The sequence below is a fragment of the Acipenser ruthenus genome, chromosome 8 (assembly GCF_902713425.1).
Source record: "Acipenser ruthenus chromosome 8, fAciRut3.2 maternal haplotype, whole genome shotgun sequence".
Taxonomy (NCBI): Eukaryota; Metazoa; Chordata; class Actinopteri; order Acipenseriformes; family Acipenseridae; genus Acipenser; species Acipenser ruthenus.
The window spans coordinates 12,556,502-12,577,938 of NC_081196.1; the positions used below are offsets into that span (position 1 = coordinate 12,556,502).

General features: G+C 37.6%; 2 protein-coding genes across 4 annotated transcripts; one reads left to right on the forward strand and one right to left on the reverse strand.

Moving 5' to 3' along the window:
* Nucleotides 1–698: 698 nt before the first annotated feature.
* LOC117972611 (solute carrier family 35 member F2-like) lies at nt 699–20,033 on the reverse strand. 3 transcript variants are annotated; one of them, XM_059028520.1, is made up of 9 exons: nt 19,897–20,033; nt 9,522–9,645; nt 8,057–8,232; nt 7,045–7,172; nt 6,395–6,554; nt 5,874–6,030; nt 5,377–5,429; nt 4,668–4,822; nt 699–2,779 (listed from the first exon to the last, which is right to left on the reverse strand). In XM_059028520.1, the coding sequence occupies exons 2-9, from the start codon at nt 9,626–9,628 to the stop codon at nt 2,564–2,566; spliced, it is 1,152 nt and encodes a 383-aa protein (XP_058884503.1). In that variant the 5' UTR covers nt 9,629–9,645; nt 19,897–20,033; the 3' UTR covers nt 699–2,563. The 3 variants fall into 3 exon arrangements, with proteins under 3 accessions (XP_058884503.1, XP_034778193.2, XP_058884504.1); XM_034922302.2 differs by lacking the exon at nt 19,897–20,033 and adding an exon at nt 11,459–11,599; XM_059028521.1 differs by lacking the exon at nt 19,897–20,033 and adding an exon at nt 10,043–10,123.
* On the forward strand, nt 11,712–17,094 carry LOC117972612 (ras-related protein Rab-39B-like). Its single transcript, XM_034922303.2, has 2 exons — nt 11,712–12,360; nt 12,583–17,094. Exons 1-2 carry the CDS (start codon nt 12,146–12,148, stop codon nt 13,007–13,009), a joined length of 642 nt encoding a protein of 213 aa, XP_034778194.2. The 5' UTR covers nt 11,712–12,145; the 3' UTR covers nt 13,010–17,094.
* Nucleotides 20,034–21,437: the final 1,404 nt, after the last annotated feature.

Below are 21,437 nucleotides of genomic sequence, written 5' to 3' on the forward strand. Positions count from 1 at the left end.
TTGTTACATATGGGTTTGAAGTAAACCCACCTGGATAGCAGTTGATACAAATTACCCTTTTGGGTCAGAGGTCAATGTCAAAGTCATGGACACATGTTTCTTGCATAACCCCCTTGAAACACGATGTCCGTCAGAACTTCACATGGTCTCGGATATGAGGCTCAGACCGCGTCTTGGCGACGTCTTTGAAAATTACCACAAAACGGGTATTTCTTTCCTTGTAAGATACCCATGATCAAACTTGACCTAAAGCATCATATAATACATTTTTGAAAATATGAATCCAATATCTCAAAAAGAGTTTTTGTTTATTATGCTTAAACTAATATGGAGATCCTTACAGTAGGTCACAGGACAAGAGAAGGGCACTGTTCAATTTTGCCCGAATATGAAGTCAGCATCTGAAGCAGTTGATAAGATATGAACAGCTGAAGAAGCATCGATGGAACCAGTTTTTTTTTTTTTTTTTTTTTAAATACAGTGTAAGACTTTCTGATAGTAATGCTTAATACATCTACCTTCCTACTTTAGGCTGTTAAAAAGCCTGTAAGGAAAAACACTGAGGTACATTGATTCTACTGACTTCTTCAAAACGTTTGACATGTTATGTTGATCTGGCATAAGTGGAGTCCTAAAGTACTTCCACACTGGGCTTCACAAACACAGGTAATGAGACTCCCTGTATAGCCTTTCAAGCATTGTCTCAAGCTCATTTTAATAATAAACAATTAAACAAGGTGCAAATTAAAAATGACAAAATCAAACATTTTCTGGTTTTAGTACACATCCAAAACAACTTACTTTTGTATTTTTGTCTTAATGAAAATGACCAAAACTTAAAACAAGGGCTTTTAAAGCTTCATGGGAGATATTAGTAATCCCATGTAGGTATCACACTGGCAGCTGTAAAAGCTTATGGATACTATTGTACATTATGAAACAATATTTGGTACACTGTAGTACTAAAAATAAGTGCAAACAAATAAACATATTTGTCTTTTGTGGTATAATATTAACTCATGTGGATTAAAATGATTGCCACTTTTGGGTGATTCTCCCTTATTGGTCCCAAAAATGCCCAAGTGCATATTGTGCAAACAGCAAGTTTCACAGACCCCCAATTAGTAATCTTGGACTAATTAATGTTACCTTAGTGCCAATCACAGTCTATGAAACCAGTCAATAGACTGCTGAGCAAGTGCAGTGTGGGGCAAAGAAGTGAAAATAAGGCAACGTGCAAAAATAAAATAAAATACTAAATAAATAAGACACATTGCAGATAAGATGAAAGTGGAAAATAAAAATATGTATTAAAAAATTATTAAAAAGGCACAGACAAAATAAAACATTTGTCTCCTGTTAGTCCTCTTCAATCTACGAACACTGAATCATACATTCTTATTATCAGAAACTACAGGGTAGATTCTGTTTGTTAGTGCTATTCAATCAAACCTCAATAGGACCACACTGTATACCAAGGCTCAAAACAAACATTTTGCTACCAAGAACTCCCACTCCGGTACTATGGTTTTTTTTGATGCACTAGCATTTCATTGATCATCTCAAAACACAAGCTCCAAGCCTTCTGACAGCATCACAAAGATTCAGTTTTTTTTATACATTCTAAAATGAATCAATCACTACAATGTACATGTGCCATTTGTAATTAAAAATATTTTTTTTCCTAAAAGATTTTAGATTTAAAGATGAGCAACAAGTACCAATACTTGCTTAGTTGTCTAATTTTACTTCAATCCCACTGGATGTGATCTAGTAGTTTCCCCATTAAAAGGACATAAAACAGTGAATAGAATTGGCTACTGACTGCCTTAACATCTAGATTTCTTTATCATAACTTGTCATGCAAGAATATACCACTGTTAGCAAAGGCACACGCTGCTGCTGCAGCTTCAAGTACTGCTGAAAGCTTGGAAGACAATCAGAACCACAGTTCTGTTTTGTTTTTTTTCCCCTCCAAGGAGGATTGCATAATTGTTTAAATTGTAAATTCCCTGCAATGTCCATGTGCAGTTGTCCATATCCAATTATCTAATATGATTACACAAACGCATGATCATAAAATCCACCCAGTTCAAAGTAAACTCTGGACTGGTTTACAGTTGAATGAAGTGCAGGCATTTTAAAAAGAGTCTGTCTAATTGCATTTTAGAGGTCAGCACCATTAACTTCATCCCACGAACAGAGAAAGTTTAATCATCCTTGGGGTTTTATGAAATCTCCATGACAATATATAAAAACAACTCATTAAAAATAAAAAAAAATACAAAAATAAATAAATCAAAAGTGAAAATGTTCCAAAATGTTAAATATATAGAGTGGAACACATTTTAAGGGTCCCTAATAAAATTAACTCTAATAATAATATGAAATAAAATGGCTGGCAGGTTCTAGACTACTGCCTAAATTCTGTTTTTGTAAACCGCTTTGACCTCCTGTGTGTATGAAAGGCACAAGAGTACATGAATGCAAGTTCCCTTCCATGCCAGTTGGCTGTTCCATTATAGCGTTTGCTATGCTTGTCAGTCTTCAGTTCCTGACGTGGTCACTGTGACCGTGTTGTCTCTGCAGCGTCCTCTCCTGAGGGGAACTGTATAGCCGTTTCCTGTCTGTTGTCGTCCTCAGTCTCCGAGACAGGGTTGTCCAGTCCATCTATGGCAGTCTCCTGAGGTGCAGGTTCCTGGGTGTATGTTGCCATGGAGTAATACAAAACAAACCCAACGACGATCATAGTGAAGGCCAGGATGTACAACCCTGAGAACTGCATTGAGACAATTAAAAGAAAAGAAGAAGAAGAAAAAAAAAAAAACGTGAATAAGAATATTTGCTAGATCATGAAGTCCTCGGCTAACCACAGTCATTTTGCCATTTTAAATTATATTCCCAGCAATCTTATAAATCTGGTTTCTTTCTTGACCTCTGGATATTCCCATATTAATATTCTATGCTAAATTTAGAAATACTAAAGTTTCTTTTAGTATGTCTAAATGTAGCACTATTGAGTGTTTAACAGTTATAGATAATATTATATGCTACAAGTTTTCCAGTTGGATACACAGATCTCAGAATATATGTAGACGTGACATATGCATCAACATGGAGAAATAATAAATGCTAGCAGACTGTGTCGAAAAGAAATTATATTTATAAACGCCAATTACAATGTTTCTTTTGATGAGGTTTTACAAGGACATCATGTCTACTGCTGTGGACATATCATGGTGTGTATGTGTTTCGTGTTTCTCCCATACTAGAGTATCTGGCTTGTGTCATACCTCACGCTTATACTTGCCAGGTTTCTTAAGCAATGCACAAAAACAGTCTCAGAACCGTCACTAATCACAATTTTACAAATTTGCACTTTATACAGCATCTGCTGTAGACTTTGACCTCCTGCAACACAAATCAGCATTTGGGACACCACAGCTCAGCTTATTGTTACAGCCAACTCTGCAATGTTATCACTGCTATCAGTGTGAAGAATGCAAACTGGCATTGAGAAGAATCACAGGGACACAAGTACCACATTTTAGAGGTCGTTAGCAAAGGCTAACATTAAAAGCACCTCTGCGGGGGCTCCCGAGTGGCGCATCCAGTAAAGGCGCTCCACGTGAGTGCAGGATGCGCTCTATAGCCTGCAAGTCGCGCGTTCGAATCCAGGCTATTCCTTTGCCGATCGAGGACGGGAGCTTCCAAGGGGTGGCGCACAATTGGCCGAGCAGCGCCCGGGGGGAGGGAGGGTTAGGTCAGCCAGGGTGTCCTCGGCTCACCGCGCACCAGCGACCCCTGTAGTCTGGCCGGGCGCCTGCAGGCTTGCCTGTAAGCTGCCCGAGAGCTGCATTGTCCTCCGACGTTGTAGCTCTTGGGTGGCTGCATGGTGAGTCTGCAGTGTGAAAAAAAGCGGTCGGCTTGACGGCACGCGCTTCAGAGGACAGCGTGTGTTCATCTTCGCCCTCCCGAGTCAGCGCAGGGGTGGTAGCGGTGAGACGACCGTAATCAAATAATTGGCCATTCCAAATTGGGAGAAAATAATAAAAAATAATTGGCAACGACTAAATTAAAAAAAAAAAAAAAAAAGCACCTCTGCGAGTGGAGTGAATGAGTTCACAGCATGTATTGTCACAATCTGTCACAATGCCAAAACATACACTGTAAAGGTTTAGTATATGCTGTAAAGTCATTGAGATCCTTCTGCTTTGAGACAATTGTCGATGAACAGTTGCACGTGTCACATCATGTGACCATATAAATGTGCATTCATTGGTGGATTTTCATCCTATTATTATTTATTAATTTCTTAGCAGACATCCTTATCCAGGGCAACTTACAATTGTTACAAGATATCACATTATTTCTTACATACAATGACATTATTCTTTATACATTATTTTTACATGCAATTACCCATTTATACAGTTGGGTTTTTACTGGAGCAATCTAGGTAAAGTACCTTGCTCAAGGGTACAGCAGCAGTGTCCCCCACCTGGGATTGAACCCACGACCGTCCGGTCAAGAGTCCATAGCCCTAACCACTACTCCACACTGCTGCTGAAAGCAGAAGGATCTCAATGACTTTACAGAATATACTACACCTTCACAGTGTGTGTGTGTGTGTACAGTATATTCTGTTTTCTTCTCGGTTTCTTTACCTTGTAGTGGAAGAGGAAGAGCCCGAAGAACAGGCTGAAGAGGTCTGCGGTCAGCATGGACAGGTTGACAGCAGTTGCACTGGCAAGTTTAATAACCACTGGCATGAAACTGTACAGCGCAAACATGCAGAGGGCATACGCAGCAAACAGCAGCGCTGGAAGAAAACAAGGTAATGTTTTATTCCCAAACTGATTAACCAATGAAAATTACCCAAACAAATCAGGAGAGTGAAATAAACCAACCCCGCTCTGTATTATTATGGATAACCCCATAAAAAATGTTTCAACAGCAGCAATTATCATTTCCCTTACTATGGTGCTAAGGGCTTCTGTTGCTCCCATACTAAATCTACCATTTTCTGGCTTTGATCTGGAGCTTATCTGGAGTATCCTTAGCCTTCCTCGTTCCATTAAAATCATGTGACAATGTGTCTTTTCAACTCTGCTAGCCCCACCTAGTTTTGAATGAGGAAGACTATTTATTAGTCAGGACACAGAACTACTCAGAATGATTGAAACCCCATAAAATACTTAATACTTAAGGAAAGGGAATTCATCACATAGGAAAACCTGGAATGGCTCAAAGTGCTATGCAATGGAAGTCATCTTTCTTTTATCCATGCAAAGATTAGCAACCTCACTTTCAATCTTAAATTCAATACGATTCTGATTTCAATCAGAAAAAAAAAAAACACGACTCATGACTTACCAACTTGCCAATCCCAAATAATTTTGGGGATTTCACTATGTTCCAATATGGCTCTGTACAAAAAAAAAGAAAAACGGTCAAGGCATGTACAGTATTAACTACTTTTTAAACAAAATTCAAACATAACATGTTTTTTATAAAAGTGAAACATTTTCATTTAAAATATATCTTGTCATCCATTTCATTTTAAATACATATTCACCTTCAGTGCATGTAACCCTACATTCATCTCTGGCCAAATAAAAATTCAAAAATGTTTTTGTTTGAGGTGCTGAATTTTCTTGTGACTAGATCTCACAACCTAATTATTATCTCTCTCCTTCATTACCACCAAGAGCATCCAGCAGGAAATAAAGGACTAGGGGGTTATATTAATAAGACACCAGCTTCCTGTCTGAAAACAAAAGTAAATAAATACCCTATTCTGTTTTTACCCCTTATCCTATTTATGTAGACCCTTCTACGGTTCTCAAGTGTATTGACTGAATTTCTCTTACAATTGCAGACCACTGAAGATGGTTCCAAACATGCCAATCATTCCTAAGAACTCCTCTCTGCTCAGGTTCTTCACGGTGTACTCCTGACACACATTAGACACAGCATACAGAGCAGCACTCATCAGAACAAGACTGTCCCCCAGGAAGATGTTTGTGCCTAAAACAATTCAAATATACATTGTATGCAGCTGAGCAACTGTGCGAGTACTTGTTAGAATCTTGATGACAAGTCGTTAATCAATCCTAAATATCCCCAGCATGCTCTACTGCAGTTTCTGCTTATGATCCTTACTTGTGTGTCATGTTGTATAACTACTGTGGTAAACACAGTTCCTGTATTAAAACAGATCCTTGTTAATATATCAGGCAGAACTAAAAACTGTTAGATTCTTAATTAAAACGAGCAAGCTAACCTTCTTAGTTTATGTTGTAAGGGGTGGATTGTTTCTTTTACTTTTCAATTTCAGAAATCACCATCACGTTCCAAAGAGAGCACTAGAAGAAAATAGTTTTCTCCTTACTGGCACCCTGATCTCTTCCGGCCAGCACGTCTGCACCGACCATCGCACCTACTCCAAGCAGGCAGATGCACACTGCGACATAGTGGATTATCCTGTATCGAGTACGAAGGATAAACCATGACAGTGCCATCAACACCGGGATCACAAAGCAATCCAGCAGCTGGATGGAAATAAAGATACAAAATGCAACAACACTTTAAAAAGCAACACTATCCTTCTTTGATTTTACTAACTCGTTTTAGGTCTTGGATGACGAACATCAATGCTTGTCCAGTTCCTAGTAGTTCCTACTTCACGAAGGATCCCAATGAATCAGCATCAACAAAATGGCTTGATAACCCATTTCATGCAATCTATGTAAAAATAAAAGTGTTTCCCACCCTCTGTCCTCAGTCTAGGTGAGAATATGAAGCAAGGATTCTGTATTACAGCACAAACAAAGCCCGGTTAAATAGTGTTTATTTCTCACACACCTAAAACCTTACTTCCTGCAGATCATGTTTTTCATTAAAAAGGCATTGTAAAAACTCCAGTTACATTGCTACACTACCTCAACTTACAAATATTCACCCAAACATGTTTTTAATCATGCATTTTTAAAAAATAAATACAGAAATAAAATAAAAACGATCTGGGTGTCTGTTTCTTACCTGGACACTTGTTAGCGTTGTGTATTGGTAAGCCTTCACCACCATGTAATTAGCCTCGACATCAACAATCCCTAGCAGCATATACTTCCACCACTTTGTCTTCAGAATTTTCAAAAGATTGTCATCCCCTATCAGTAAAAAAAAATAGTTTTGCTGTTGTGCAGTATATGGATGTGTTTTAATTAGCACTTCATTAATGGGTATGCCAGTAACATACACGTACCCCAACTAAATAAGCGACACTGGTACATAACGTGTGTCAGTACCATAAAAAAGTATGGCAGCTTATAATCTTAGGAAGTAGAATAGCTTTCAAAGCAAATGTATGAGCATAGGTTCATCAAAACCGAATGGTAATACTGCAGTCGTTGGCAGAACCCATGAAAAAAACTGAACACCTGCTGTGGAATGTTGTGGCGGAGTGTCCCGCCCCTATTTATTATTATTTGTATTTTATTATTTAAAAACCCCGTGAGGATGCATGGCTGATCAGCTACTGATTATTTAAATAGCTGACAGTCATGCATCCTTACCAAACGCGTGCAGACTCTGGCCGGGGGATAATAAGATAATTACCAACTAGTTAAATCCCTCGGCCGGAGTATATAAACCAGCAGCACTCTGCACTCGGGGTTGGGGTGTTGGAGTAGAGAGTACGGGGAGCGGAGAGAAGGAATAACATTTAAAAAACAATTGCTAATACGTGCTGGATTATCCAGCACGGCACTTACTTGTTTGTTTATTTATTCGTTTGGCCCTCGTGCCCTTTTGTTTGTATTTTGTTTAAATATTCTGTTTGTTTATTATTAAATACGCTGAGTGCTTTTGCACTCGGTTTCACCCGCCCATCCACTGTTTTGGAGTCAGTTACTTCCTGGTCCGTGACGTCATCACACTCACCACTGCCAGCCAGGCTGTCACAAATGTCCATACCAAAATAGATGACCATTTCTATTCTATCCAAGCTGCAGGGAGAGAATTATCCCATGCCTGGCATCATAGGCTTACTTACCCCTTCTGAATGCCAGTATTGATGTATAAACACATAACAGTAAAACATAGTTGATGAAGCTCTGCAGCATTGGTGTATTCACAGAATAACGGACTGCCAAATACTGGCTGGAGATCCCAGTCCCACAGATTAACACTGACAACCCTTGACTCATGGATATCGTCTTGAAAAGATGCCTGAAATAAAGGACAGTTTCAGTGAAAGAAAAAAAAAAATTCAGCTTCAGTTCTAAACCTTTGCATTCCCTTACAAATGTTTCACCCCTGTATGTAGATGTACTACTAATGGGATGGCTGCTGTAATAACTTTGAAAGGGTCACAATAAAGCAACACATTTAGTAATGTAATACATAAGAAAATCTAACTGGGTGAAGGACGAGTAGAATTCCATATCAATTTCCATAATAGTAACAATCAGTTACAGTGTAGCTTGTATCTAGCACCACGTGGTGCAATGTGGGCAAGATTAGCAGGGACATTGCAGATGTGGGTAACCATTATCATTTGTTATAGCAAAACCTGTTTGTAAATTACTGAATGTAAAAAAAAAGAAGAGGTAAAAAAATTATCTGCTACAGATTTACAAAAAAAAATATGGTTAGTTGCTTTAAACTGTAGTGGGATTCTAACATATTGAAAGAGACACACAAAGGAAAACATAAGATTTAATTCAACCTTGCCGTGGCCTTTTCTCTGGGTCTACCACCCTCAGAAATGACACTAGTGTGTCTGCAGCAACCAACCCCCCTCAAAACACAAAAGGGCATTCAAATCCACAAACTTGTTTCTGAAATACTTCCTGCCAAAAAGCACTAAGTCACTTGAAAGGGAAGGCAATGTCCAAGTACAATAGAATATCCATTAGCAGCTTAAGCATTTCAAGATATCTTTACAATTCTATATGTAGCAATACCAATTTGCAAAGTCTCTTATCAGGAAAGATATGCTTTTTGAATGGACAGCATTAGATATTCTGTTTTCCATCTTTACAACTCCGAAGAAGCGTATTGATTTCTTAAGAAGTGTGCAGGTTGCTCATTATAAAGTTATAAAACATGCAAGACACAGACATGAATGTGAAGATTTTAGTATTTCTCATTAAAAAGGGTATTTTGCACTGTAGACTAAACAATGCTAAACTTCAGAAGTAACAATATATATGTTTGCCTATAGTCTAGTCCAAAAGTGACATATCATCCATTCTGTGCTAAAAACGTGAACACAAGTTTTGAATGTTGTCAATATGTTCGTCACTTTTAAGTAATGTCATACACTGCCAGTCAAACAAAATTGGGTCATGCTTTATTTTAAAGGGAACAGATTACAATATATTTACTAAGAATTAATTCAATGTGATTTGTTAATATGTTAGTAAGAAAGATCTCCTTAAAATAAAGCATGACCCAAAATTGGTTACATTTCCCTTGCATAAAATATTGTGTTTATAATATGTTGCATAACTCACCATGTGAAAACTTCTTTTACTTTATATTTCCGTAACGAATCAAGGAAACTATTTCCACGGCTGGTTTCGGGATCTGCAGGGAACGTCCCGTGTTCATTGGGCTCCATTCTCTTCCAAAGCACCTCTAAGGGGTCCAAAGTGAGAGAAACTAAATTAACAGCAGTAGTGATTCCAAGCTTTGAAAGAATATGCTGAATCATTAACTCTCTTTGTGTCAAAGTACAAGAGGGAATGTGGTTAACTTGCTTGGAACGTTCCCATAAAGGAAGGATAAGATAATTCATTATATTGCGATTATACTGCTTGAACTTATCCTGTTGGCTTTTTAAAATCCAGTTACATTAATCCACATGAAGATACCATGATGCCAGATTTAATTTTTACCAGATGATTAACTAGTTAAAAATGGATACTTTATATCATCTACATTTCATGACTTTTCATTTCTAACCTGTTTAATATCATACAATGTGTGTTCTCAATCCTTCTCCATTGCTGTTTCTGCTTCGATCAATATTTACCGTGTTTTCTAACTGTTCCAACCACATCTGAATTTCTGGTTCGATGGTTTGACGTCCAGACAGTTTCTGTCCCCTCTGAAACTGTGTTTTTTTACAAGAGGGGGCAGACATTGCAGCTGCACAAATCTAGTGGTCATTTACTTTATAAAGCCACCTCGTTATTTGTAAAGGGACATTACTAGTAGCAAGCCTGGTAAATAATGATCCCGGTAGAAACAGCAATAGAGGACCATACCAAACACACATATGTGATATTAAACAGGTGATAAAAGTGTGGCCTCAAGAGAGCACTAAACTAGGTCTTCTCTGTACAGCTGGCACACCAGAGTGTAACCATTAACCTGCTCCCACCTGCAACACTTTGACCCATGTAGATGTAGGAAATGCAGCAGTAAAAAATAGAACATAGAACAAATCTGGTGTTTCTTACATCCCCTAGTGAGTACTACAGGGGAACATGTTAATGATTACACTGCGCTGTTTGAAAGCTCTATGGAGGCTGCCGGGGTGACTTCAGAGTTTAAAAAGTCACCAGGATGGGATGACCGAAACAGAAAAAACAAAAAAAAAATTCTAAACAAGAATACATTCATTAGAATAACAGCGATGTTTCATTCATACCACACCAAGTTGATTAAACTCTTTAAAACAAAAAACGGTAAGGATGTGAATAAAATAGAATTTCTACATGTGTACTGTGAATATTGCCATCTGTATGAGTCACCTGGGACTGAATTGTAACAGTACCAAACTGATGGGTTAAGTGTCTTTAGCAGGGACAAACAGGCAGGGCTTCTAAACTGTTGGTTCAGGTCTGTTCAGGAACATTCACATGCTGAAGGTGCAGCTAAACATTAGGAGGGGGTCTGTCCATCAGAATCTCCTTAAACCCCAAACCGAATCCCACTCTGTTCCCCCCCCCCCCCCCCCCCCCCCAAGCCTGTCTGGGCCTGTTCAGATCCGGAATCCATTAGTACTGATGGGTTCCGGCGCCTGGATAATTTAGACACCTATAGAGATCACAGCATGGAGTCTATTTGCATCCCTAATTGTGTGCATAATTATTGTAGTCTTTCTATGAACTGCGTTCGGTATGTCTTTGTGTGTAAGACTTTCTGTTCCTGTTGTTGCCACTAGAGGAGTACGTGTCATGCGTGGAGGACACGTGGAGTTAAACCTTCCATGCAAAAACACATCAGTACATTCTCACAATCTGCTAATTTATTCGGATCGCTTCTTTGAACTCTTAAAACAAATCTGCTTGTGGGAACATGCGGTTTGTGCAAACAAATATTCAACGGCTACTTTATTGTAATTAATCTGCAGATGCCACTGCACAAAAGTATACTCCCAATGTACTGTTTATGGTTTTACATTCTAGTAATATTTTACCAATCAGTAATACATTAGTTCTACCTGAGCTGCGTAAACCTTGTTTTTCCTCCATCTCCGTCGGTTGTTGCCGGTGTATTTCAACCATCATACAGCAAATCAAACGTACTTCCTAGTGCCAGCATGCTTCAATGTAATTCGTTGTATTTTTTCTGTGCCTCGCCCCGTTTTCAAGTGATAGGCTCTTTAAATTACCCTGGGTGCCTTGGAATGTCTATCAAGAAATTGCGCAGTTACGTAGCAAAGGGAGGGTCAGAGAATATTAACTGTGGTGCTGAAGTGACAACTCCTTTCCCTGATGCGATATATAGCATCCTTTTTTTTTGTTTGTTTACAGTGTAAATTCTTTAAAGATTCCAAAAATACACCTCGTCTCTAGAATGATGTCAATGACAGTATGTCAATGTAGAGGTGGGGCGTGGTTGATCTGTTACAATATCTTTGTCAAAATGTAAGATTTTTCTTTTAATTGGTACAGTTAATTGTCTGTTAATTGCAAACCCATAAGAAGCATAATTGATATCTTCGGTGAAATACACAACAAGAGGGAATATGCTGAAAACGAATGGAACTGAGAGCTGGCAGTATAAACATCGATCTCTTTCTAATACAGTATTACCTCTTGCAGATAAATGATAATAGTATTGTAATTATTGTTAGATAAAGCTCATCACATATATGCCATCACTAGTTTATTAAAGAGATGTTGTGATGGAAGCAATTTGGATATATCAGTTCAGGCTGATAATCATTGGGGACTCGACAGTGGGGAAGTCGTGTTTACTGCGTCGCTTTACTGAAGGGAAATTTGCAGATTTCTCAGACCCCACGGTCGGTGTGGATTTTTTTGCCCGGCTGGTAGAGATTGAACCAGGGAAACGAATCAAACTACAGCTCTGGGATACCGCGGGCCAGGAGAGATTCAGGTACAAAAAGAAATACATGTATTTATTTGTTTATTTATTTATTTATTGTTATTCTTTCATGTACATGTAGTTTGGCACAAACATAATCCAGCATACGGATTTGTTTTACAAGTGTGTGCCGCCCTGGATTTAGCGTTACACTGAATTTAGTTCCCTTTATAAAGATCTGTAAATAAGGCAAGGCTTCTTAATTGTATTACTATATTACTATTTTTATTGCAGGTCGATAACACGCTCCTACTACCGTAACTCAGTCGGTGGGCTGTTGGTGTTTGACCTAACCAACCGCAGGTCTTTTCAGCAAGTAAAGAATTGGTTAGATGAAGCCAAGATGCACGTGCAACCTTTCCAAATCGTGCTCATGTTGGTAGGGCATAAATGTGACCTTGGTCTCCAGCGTCAAGTGACGAGGGAAGAAGCTGAAAAGCTGGCCTTGGCCTGTGGTATGAAATACATTGAGGCTTCCGCCAAAGACGCCATCAATGTAGAGGAGTCTTTCACCATTCTCACCAGAGATATCTATGAGCTGGTGAAGAGAGGTGAGATAAATATTCAAGAAAACTGGGAGGGAGTGAAGAGTGGCTTCATTCCAAATGTTGTCCATTCATCAGAAGAGGCTGTGAAACCTGGACGGCGATGCCCTTGTTAAGTTGCTGTTGGGGAAGAAATGCCAATCCGCCAACAGCAAGAGCTACGTGCATTGTGAAGAGTGCTACCAAGCACATTGCTATTCAGATATATAATACAAATACATAACACATGTTTTTTTAAGATGTAAAAGATGCATTGCTCTGTGGAGTTTTCCAATATTGCTCTCCAACACAGTATAATATAGCCCTACTGTATCATTGGTTATCTAATCCATACAATGAGTGATGGTTCAAAATGTGTAGATTCAGTAGCATAATATTCTGCTATATATAGATTACCATAATAGTGCTTGTGCAACTGATTTTGTTAGAGGAGTTAAAACAAAACATACAAATTGCACGTAAAAACAGGGCTGGTTTAGCCAGTCATTTCTATGTACATTTTGTAAATATATGAAGGAAAGCTGCCTGAATGCACATAGCAGTATTTTGTAATGGGAGGCAAGTGCACATTATAAAGTAATTGCCTTACCACATCAAAGAAAGTTTTGCAGCTGAAATGTGCCTCATTAGTGCAATCAAGCTTTAAAAGCATGAGAAGTCTGTTGCCATGTCAAGTACGGTAATGGATTAGTGAAATAAAGTAGGAAGGTTTCTAGATAGTAAGTTGCATTTCTTGCAATTCGTGTTAATGGGAGCTGGTTTCAGTTTTTGAAAGTGTGAAGTCACAGGCACATTTTCTGAGAGGAATAAAAAAAACATTTTGTAATGGTACAAAACTAGCAAAACTCAAATGTATGAAGGAGTAGTTCAATTATTGTTACAAAATAGTTTGATACTGTTAAAATGACTCTCTAAAAATGTACCTGAGCACTTGCTTCAAAATGTTTTTAATGACTTTCCATTTTCTCTTTGATTTAGCCATCAATGCAAGTACATTTCATATAATCAAGCTGTGAGAGTCTTGCAAATAAGTGTCTTATGGAAATTGAGCTTCGGGTGCCAAGGTTTTAAAATATCTATACATCTTGTGCACTGACATATGCTATGTAGATGACATATGTGTAGTTTTGAAAGGCACACATACCTAGTATTGTACTAGCTATCAGAAAAGTCTGCAATCTAGCTCACAGTGTGCATGCCTTGCATAGCTTTCTTAATTCACTATTGTACCAAATATCATGTTGTTAAATTAATATATGGTTGCAATAACATGTTTCTTTCCAAACTGCCTACACATGTGAGACCACACATAGCGAATTGCACTGGTAAGATTCATGGAGTTAGCTGTAACCACTGCAAAGCTTCAGGATTTCTATTGTATTAAAAAAAAAAAGTTTACTGTTATAAGTAGATGTTATGTGTGAATGTTTATGAATGTATTCTATTTTTAAACCAAAAATTGTTGTACTTTTTGGTCAAGCCTAGATTGATTTAGATAAGAATAATGACAAGCCACTGAAAGGCATGGAAGGAAGGCAGTACCCTAATTCTCTTTGAATGAGATCACAGTCATTGCTGCACATCTGCCACATTCCTGTATATAGGGGGAAACACAGGGAGTTCTGAAATCAAGTTACTCAAAAATCTAGAACCACTGGAAAATAATCCTACAAACAGGCGCACTTACAATGATTGTGTATAGCACTGCAAACATATAGTCATGGGTGCTTATATCCTTGCCAATGCGATACAATTAAACTCTGACTTGGGTGCATGGACCAGTATATAAAACCAAAGGACTGAGTGCATTTGCATAGAAAACGCTGCAGTATAAACCCATGTGCCTACATGCATAATTATATGGTACGTGAAAAAGTATGTGAAACGTGTCTTATTTTATTATTAACTTTCTCAGTAATGGCAAATCTGTAATAACTTACCAGTATCATTCAAAACAAGTTTCCATTCACTCTATTCCTACGAAGCCAAGACAATACCCATTTCCGGACTCAAAGCGTGTAACCGAAGGGGAAACGAATGGGATATTAAGTACTGCCTGCATTATTTGTTTGCTGCCTTTTTCTGTTTACCACTGTTTGTCAAACACGACCCAATGTTAATGGTATTTTTACTTGCTATAATACTTGCATACTTAAAAGCTGCATGCTAGTATATACTGCATTATTGACCATTATTTGAATAGTTCAGTTATTTATTGGCAGTTGGCAGTATTTAGTTCAATGTTGGAAATCTATTGTCTGTATATTCAGAAAATATCTATCAATTATGTGGTTGTTTATTTGTGTGCGTCTATATATATATATATATATATATATATATATATATATATATATATAATGTAGTAGCAACATTTTTGATGCTTATATAAATATACATTTAAATGGTTTAATAAATCACATGAAGAAACTGAACGATCCGATCATTTAGTGACAATATCACAAAAAATATATCACCACATATGTTTTCTAGTTTTCTTATAATATTCATAGGTACAAGGTTAAGAAAGCTTCTTGGCCACTGGAGCTGTTATTTTATTTATTCATTTATTTTTAGACAGGAAAGTCGTTTTGGGAGTACATTCACATGACCACAGGAAACAGGATGTTACAAAAACAAAACAAAAACAAAAATCAGTATCTGGGGGTACGGTATTGCTGAATTGAATGGCACACCAACATGACGTGATAATCCTCAACCCCAAAATGTTTTGGTCAGCTGTTTGTTACATCATCTTACATATGTAACCATTGTTGACATGTGTGAGGTCACATAGTATTAGGAGTTACTGCACCCCCAGCTCGGGAATGTGTTTACCACAGAATCCACTTCCCTTTGGTCTAGTGAATTCATTTCCAGTTTTTTTTCTGTACATTAGGAACTATTCCAAACTTGGTTTATGTGGCACTATGGTAAATAAAGACCATTCATTATTTATTTAAAAACTAACAAAACTGGATTAATGGTACATTTCTTATTTTAATTTTCACCAGGGATTCAATTTAGTTCCCATTAGCACATCCATATCAAAAAGGAAGGCCAAAATTGTTAGACAATCTATGTGCAATATTTTAAGTGCCCTTGGAGCAAGACGTTATTATACATGCTATGTATTTATCCATGTCTGTTTTATTCAATATATTTTTTGTGATATTTTAAAGTTCCAGTAATAGCAGTGCAATATCGTAACTCCTGTGACTGCAATTGTATTTTAAATGATATGAAGTAATCAATAAATAACAGTGTGTTGCTAGTTCATTCTAGTTTACACTTTAAACACATTACGCTGTTGCTGCTTTGAAATTGAAGCATGCGATCAGTCGGCTACCAGTTTCTGAGGTTTTCCAGTGGACTTTTCCAGTGGACTGCTCAGTGCTTACCCCTGGCATATCCTTGTCGCCAGCAACACCCCACAGGGCATCACAGGGGTTATCATTCATGGATTAATTTACTGTTCAAGCATTCAGTGTGAAATTGTGTGGCAGTTCATATGTAATCATGTTGTAATTAACAGAACTTAAAAAGTGTTCCCATTGTTGTTTGTTGCTTTAACAATATATGTTAGATTTCCATTGCTCAAAATGTAAACAGGTACTTGCCACAATTATAAACAACGTTATGAAAACATGCCAAGTATTTTCAATGACCAGAACGTGCATTGGAGTTATTGTTCATATAGAAAGAGTATTTAGTTTACTATCTGGTCCTGAACTCTTGATTGTATTATGTTGAGCCTTACTGTGCTTTTATTGAATATTATTGAACGTCTCATTCAGGTTCACTCTACTGATTTACCAGTGTTCAACATTGTCAGAAGATTGAGATGCATCCAATTACTGATTTGTTATCATTTACAGTTTATTAATTTAGAGTTATAGAAACGTGTTATAAAGTGATGGTGGAATAATTACATGGCTCACATAATTATTTTTAATGTTGTTTTTATCAAACTTATCCAGATTTAATATGAGGTGTTTTAGAAAGTTGTTCCCAAAGGAAAGTCTCATGATTGCACAGACCTACTGATAATCAAGTGCAATATGATTTAATCAGATGTGTTTGTCTGCCACTCTCTATTCCCTTATTGCTTCACAATAGGTCGTATTTTCCTTCTGTATACACCAGTGTAAAGTTGGTCTCATTTTCTTAATGCTATAACACTAATAAATGAAGCCAAATCGTTTTTCTTCCAAATGTATTTTATGTTTTGGGCGTTGCTGGTGTTCTTTATCATTGGTATAATTACATTACTCATTTATCAGGTTTAGCTCATCTCAGGGCTGTTTGTAGTTTATAAAACTCCTGTTAGGAAGCTGAATACAATATGTACAGTGCCGCATTAAATTGCTTTCCATTGGCTGCACTCCCCCTGTGCTAAATGGTTCCCATAGTTTTTTTTTTTTTTTTAATTAAACATTTCAGGCATCTATCTCATATTCAGAGGGTTGATCTGTTTGAAGTCTGCATGTCGAAAAAGTGTTGATTTTTGAAGAATACTGTGTACTTTTTGTGTTAAAATGTGAGATTCTAACACTGAAAATCCAAAGTCTCACGACTTAGGTCGTACGTATTCAACACACACTGCTTGGCCACTTTATTAGTACATGGACAAGCCTCTCTGCCTGTCACAAACATGTTGCAGCTACAGCTGTCTCTCTTGGTGACCACTTTCCCTTTGTTGTGTCATTGCTGATGTCTTGGAGCAGCCTACCAACATGACTGTCCTTGATACTGTGTCACCTGCTCCACCTGCACCCACCATCATGCCTCGTCTGGTAGGCTGTTTGCAATTGTGCTGCACCAATAGCTTTTCAGTGTTGCATGGATCACATGTCACATCACATGATCAACCTGCTGATCTCGAATGCAGGGTGATGAAAAATTAGATAGTCGGGTTATAAGAAAGCGGACAGAAGTAGTTCTTTAAGGTTAGATTCCCAAATGCCCACACAGGTGCGTTTTGGGGAATGCTAATCTGCATGTGCATGTGAACAAGGTCCTGTGATAACGAGTTCACAAAAGCATAAACTATGGAAGACTATTAATCAGACACTAGAGAATGATATTCTAATATGACATGATTGTGGATCCAAATGTAGTCAATATCAAATCTGCAGCGGCGACATCTTGGCAGATTAAGAACACACTTTTCAATAAACTTAGAAGTGGAGTGAGTCTCCATAGCAACAAGCACTCCCCTTTATCCAAGGCCACAGCAAAATCAATTTAAAAAGTCCTAATGTGATCTACAGCGCTGCAGCTTAGAACCTATTGAAATGGCAGTAGCCTTAATAAATTGAATGTCTTTGATTTTTGGTATAATAGTAATGAAGTAATAAAGGGCTTCTATGCTTTATTTTATTCCACTATAATCTGTAGCATCCTATATATCAGTTAACTATATCTACAATTTTGTTTAGAGTTCTGTACGTCCATTCTTGAAAGGTTAAATCAGCTTGCTATCCTTCAGTACCCTATACTATAGTTATAATGTATCGTTAAATAAGAATAATTAAACGTAACAGCTGATCTTAAAGTGATGTCATTTGCATCAGATACCATCTTTGTATATACAGTATGTTATACAGCCAATCTGTATAACACTAATATAATTGTATTATATATTGTATTGCTGCATAAAACATTTGATGAATTAAAATGAAAGAGACTCGGTTGTGTTGATTTACCTTCAACTTTTTCGGGTTCCAAACACTAACACCCAATGCTTTTTAGAAATCATTTCCCATACAGTGCTACTGTACAGGACTGCTCAGAGAAGAGGCCAAATTATGAAAAATAAGCTAAGATAAAAATAATAATAATATTGGAAGGATGCTTGCTCTATGAATGCTTCAGACGTGTGATATATATGTCGATGTAGCACAATTGTTGCACTGCTATGAAGACACTCAAAAAGGTGTGATACAATTCCTGGTATTTTGAATTTCTGCTCTGAAAAAAAAAAACACTTGCAGATCCTTATTCCTTGAATCTCTACTTGTTCAACCATGTCCTGGAAGTAAAGCATATTCTGTTAGTTTATACTGTAGTAATCCCTTTTACCAGGCGTTTCCTGTGACTTGCCGATATAACAGAGATTGGTAAATGGCTGAAGAGAGTTTGGCTGTACAAGTGAGTGTTTTTATGGAGACACTGCTAGTAAAGACAGGACTGTAATTGAATTGTTCTGTCCTACATATAAGTGGTTTCTTGTTTTATTTTTCTCAGACACTTTGCCTTTAACTTTTCATGTGTCTTACTAGTTTTGTTTAGATCAAGGCCACAGTATTTTCTGTCTTTAGTGTTCTGTATTTGTGTACAGCTCACAGCATGTCTGTGTTTTCGGATTGCCTTTGGATGACATCGGGAGCTGGGGAGAAGTGAAAAAGCAGCCTGGCCTTGAGGCTGATTGTAAAACAGGGCGAGGAACTGGTGGGTGAGACGCCAAGAAATCAGAAAAGATCGAATTGAAGATGAATGCAGCCGCACACCTCAAGCAGACCAGGTTGTATGGAGAGTAACTTTGTCAACTTTAGAATTAAGTCATATTGTTTTGTGGCAAAGTGGTGGCTGTGTTTCACAATAATTCCATTCTTACTGAAACATACTGGCCAGCTGTGGCCCATATTGACAGCTGTTGATATTTCACACTTTCTAACAAGACAGTGCCACCTTGTAGATATTAAAACATGTACTATGTTGTAAACTCTCTTTTCAGTCTCACAGATACATATTTACTACTATGTCATTTTTTTCACCCTTATTATCTTTTGTCTTAATTACCAACCCAGTTTACTTGAAGAAACATTAAGCTATATCAGTTACTCAGTATTGGGGAGTAGAACACTCACTGCATATAATGCATTACTGTAATCTTATTACGTTTTCCATTAACTTGTAACTGTAACGGTTCATTTTTCAGACAGGTAACTAAATGTGGTAATGCATTACACTGTAAAAAAAATGCGAGTTTACTTTTACTTACATTTAATGCCAACGGGCGGGTTGAATAGTTGGATCTTCAAAGAACATACCTGTCAACTTCTGAAAATACAAAATTGCGAGTGGGGGTGTGGTGCCGTGATAGCGTTTTTACTGTTTCCCCTGCAGAGCAGCAGCAGCAGAGGGTTGTGGGGGTGCAGGTGCGTGTCTAAGTATGTGAACTTGCCTCGAGCATTGAATGCATGCCTGCCACAGGGCTCCTCTGGGTCCTAAACCCTGCTAGAAAAAGACCGGGATTGCAGTAACCACACACCGACCATGACTTTTGCAGACATTAAAGGTTTACTGACAAGGAGGTTTAACAGTACAGTTTTGAGCAAAATACGAGAGAAAATCTGTCCCGGGAGAAGTGTCCAAAATACAGGTTATTCTTGTGAAAACGGGAGAGTTGACAGGGCTGAAAGAATATTTTGTGCCTGACCAAAAAAAAAAAAAAAAAAACAATCGCTGTAAAATGTAAACTGTGCCTGAGAATCAACAATAACCATCTGCAACATGAAACCAGTCTGTAAAACTCAATCTCATCTTGTTCCACAATCAAACTGGGGCTGCTGTCGTTTCCATCTGCAGTCTACAATCTACTCTCCAGATGAACATTACACAAAATCTGAGATTTAAACCCTGCCTGATTTAAAATAGCTTTACAGACGGTCCTAGTGCCAGATGGAAAGATGTCATAACAGCAGTGTGCTAACATACTCCATGCACCCCTTAGGTCCAAGTCAATCAGCACTCTGTTTTTATCTAACACAAACTATGGAGCCTCCAACTAGTAATACTAGCAGTCTGTGCAAAATAATACCATATAAATATACACTTCTATAAATAAAAAATGAGACGGCCAGAATAAGCTTTAATAGTGAACGTAACAAATTATGTGAAAAATGATCATGCATAAACCAAACCCAATAAAATAATCCTAGACCAGCTTTTGTAGTGGTTGCTCCCACACGTCTATCACATTACCATTAACATGCTACTGCGATTAAGGGCTTGTAATATCAGTACAGCTGCAAGTTTAATCAATCTGCATTAAAAAAATGTTAACTGAAATACAGAACATTCACAATTGACTAAAACAGAATGAACTAGGGCCACAGCGAGATTAAACAATAGTAAAGGAGAGAATGCTCACATCCCAAAGAACAAAGAAAGTAACTGTTGAAACAGTCCCGCACTTCACTATTGTAATTCATTTTATTATCTTTGTCCTAAAACAGAAATCAGTCCAGCTTCTTCTACCTGCTGCACTATCAGTGCACAGCAGCCAATTATTCAACACAAACAGGAGGTAATGTCACTCACTGGAGTTTGTCATGGCCAAGTACCAATAGGCGAGTTTTGACCAAAACGTAGAAAGGGGCAAATAAATAATACATCTTTCCTATAGTCTTTCATAATTACGTTTAAATAATCCTAATTTCAAGTCCACACGTCTAACATGACTAATAAAAAAAAACGTATATATTATTTTCAGGTTGCCCTTTTCCAATTCGTACATTATGTAAATGTTGAAGAGGAGCC

Bases quoted from the DNA above. Each gene is read 5' to 3' on its own strand.
- LOC117972611 (XM_034922302.2), bottom strand. From the start codon at position 11,525: ATGATGGTTGAAATACACCGGCAACAACCGACGGAGATGGAGGAAAAA. The intron at 7,173-8,056 runs GTAAGTAAGCCT...TTTTACTGATAG, and splicing joins AATACTGGCATTCAGAAGGG to GGGATGACAATCTTTTGAAA. The intron at 5,430-5,873 runs GTAAGAGAAATT...TTTTTTGTACAG, and splicing joins ATCTTCAGTGGTCTGCAATT to AGCCATATTGGAACATAGTG.
- LOC117972612 (XM_034922303.2), top strand. From the start codon at position 12,146: ATGGAAGCAATTTGGATATATCAGTTCAGGCTGATAATCATTGGGGAC. The intron at 12,361-12,582 runs GTACAAAAAGAA...TTTTTATTGCAG, and splicing joins GCGGGCCAGGAGAGATTCAG to GTCGATAACACGCTCCTACT.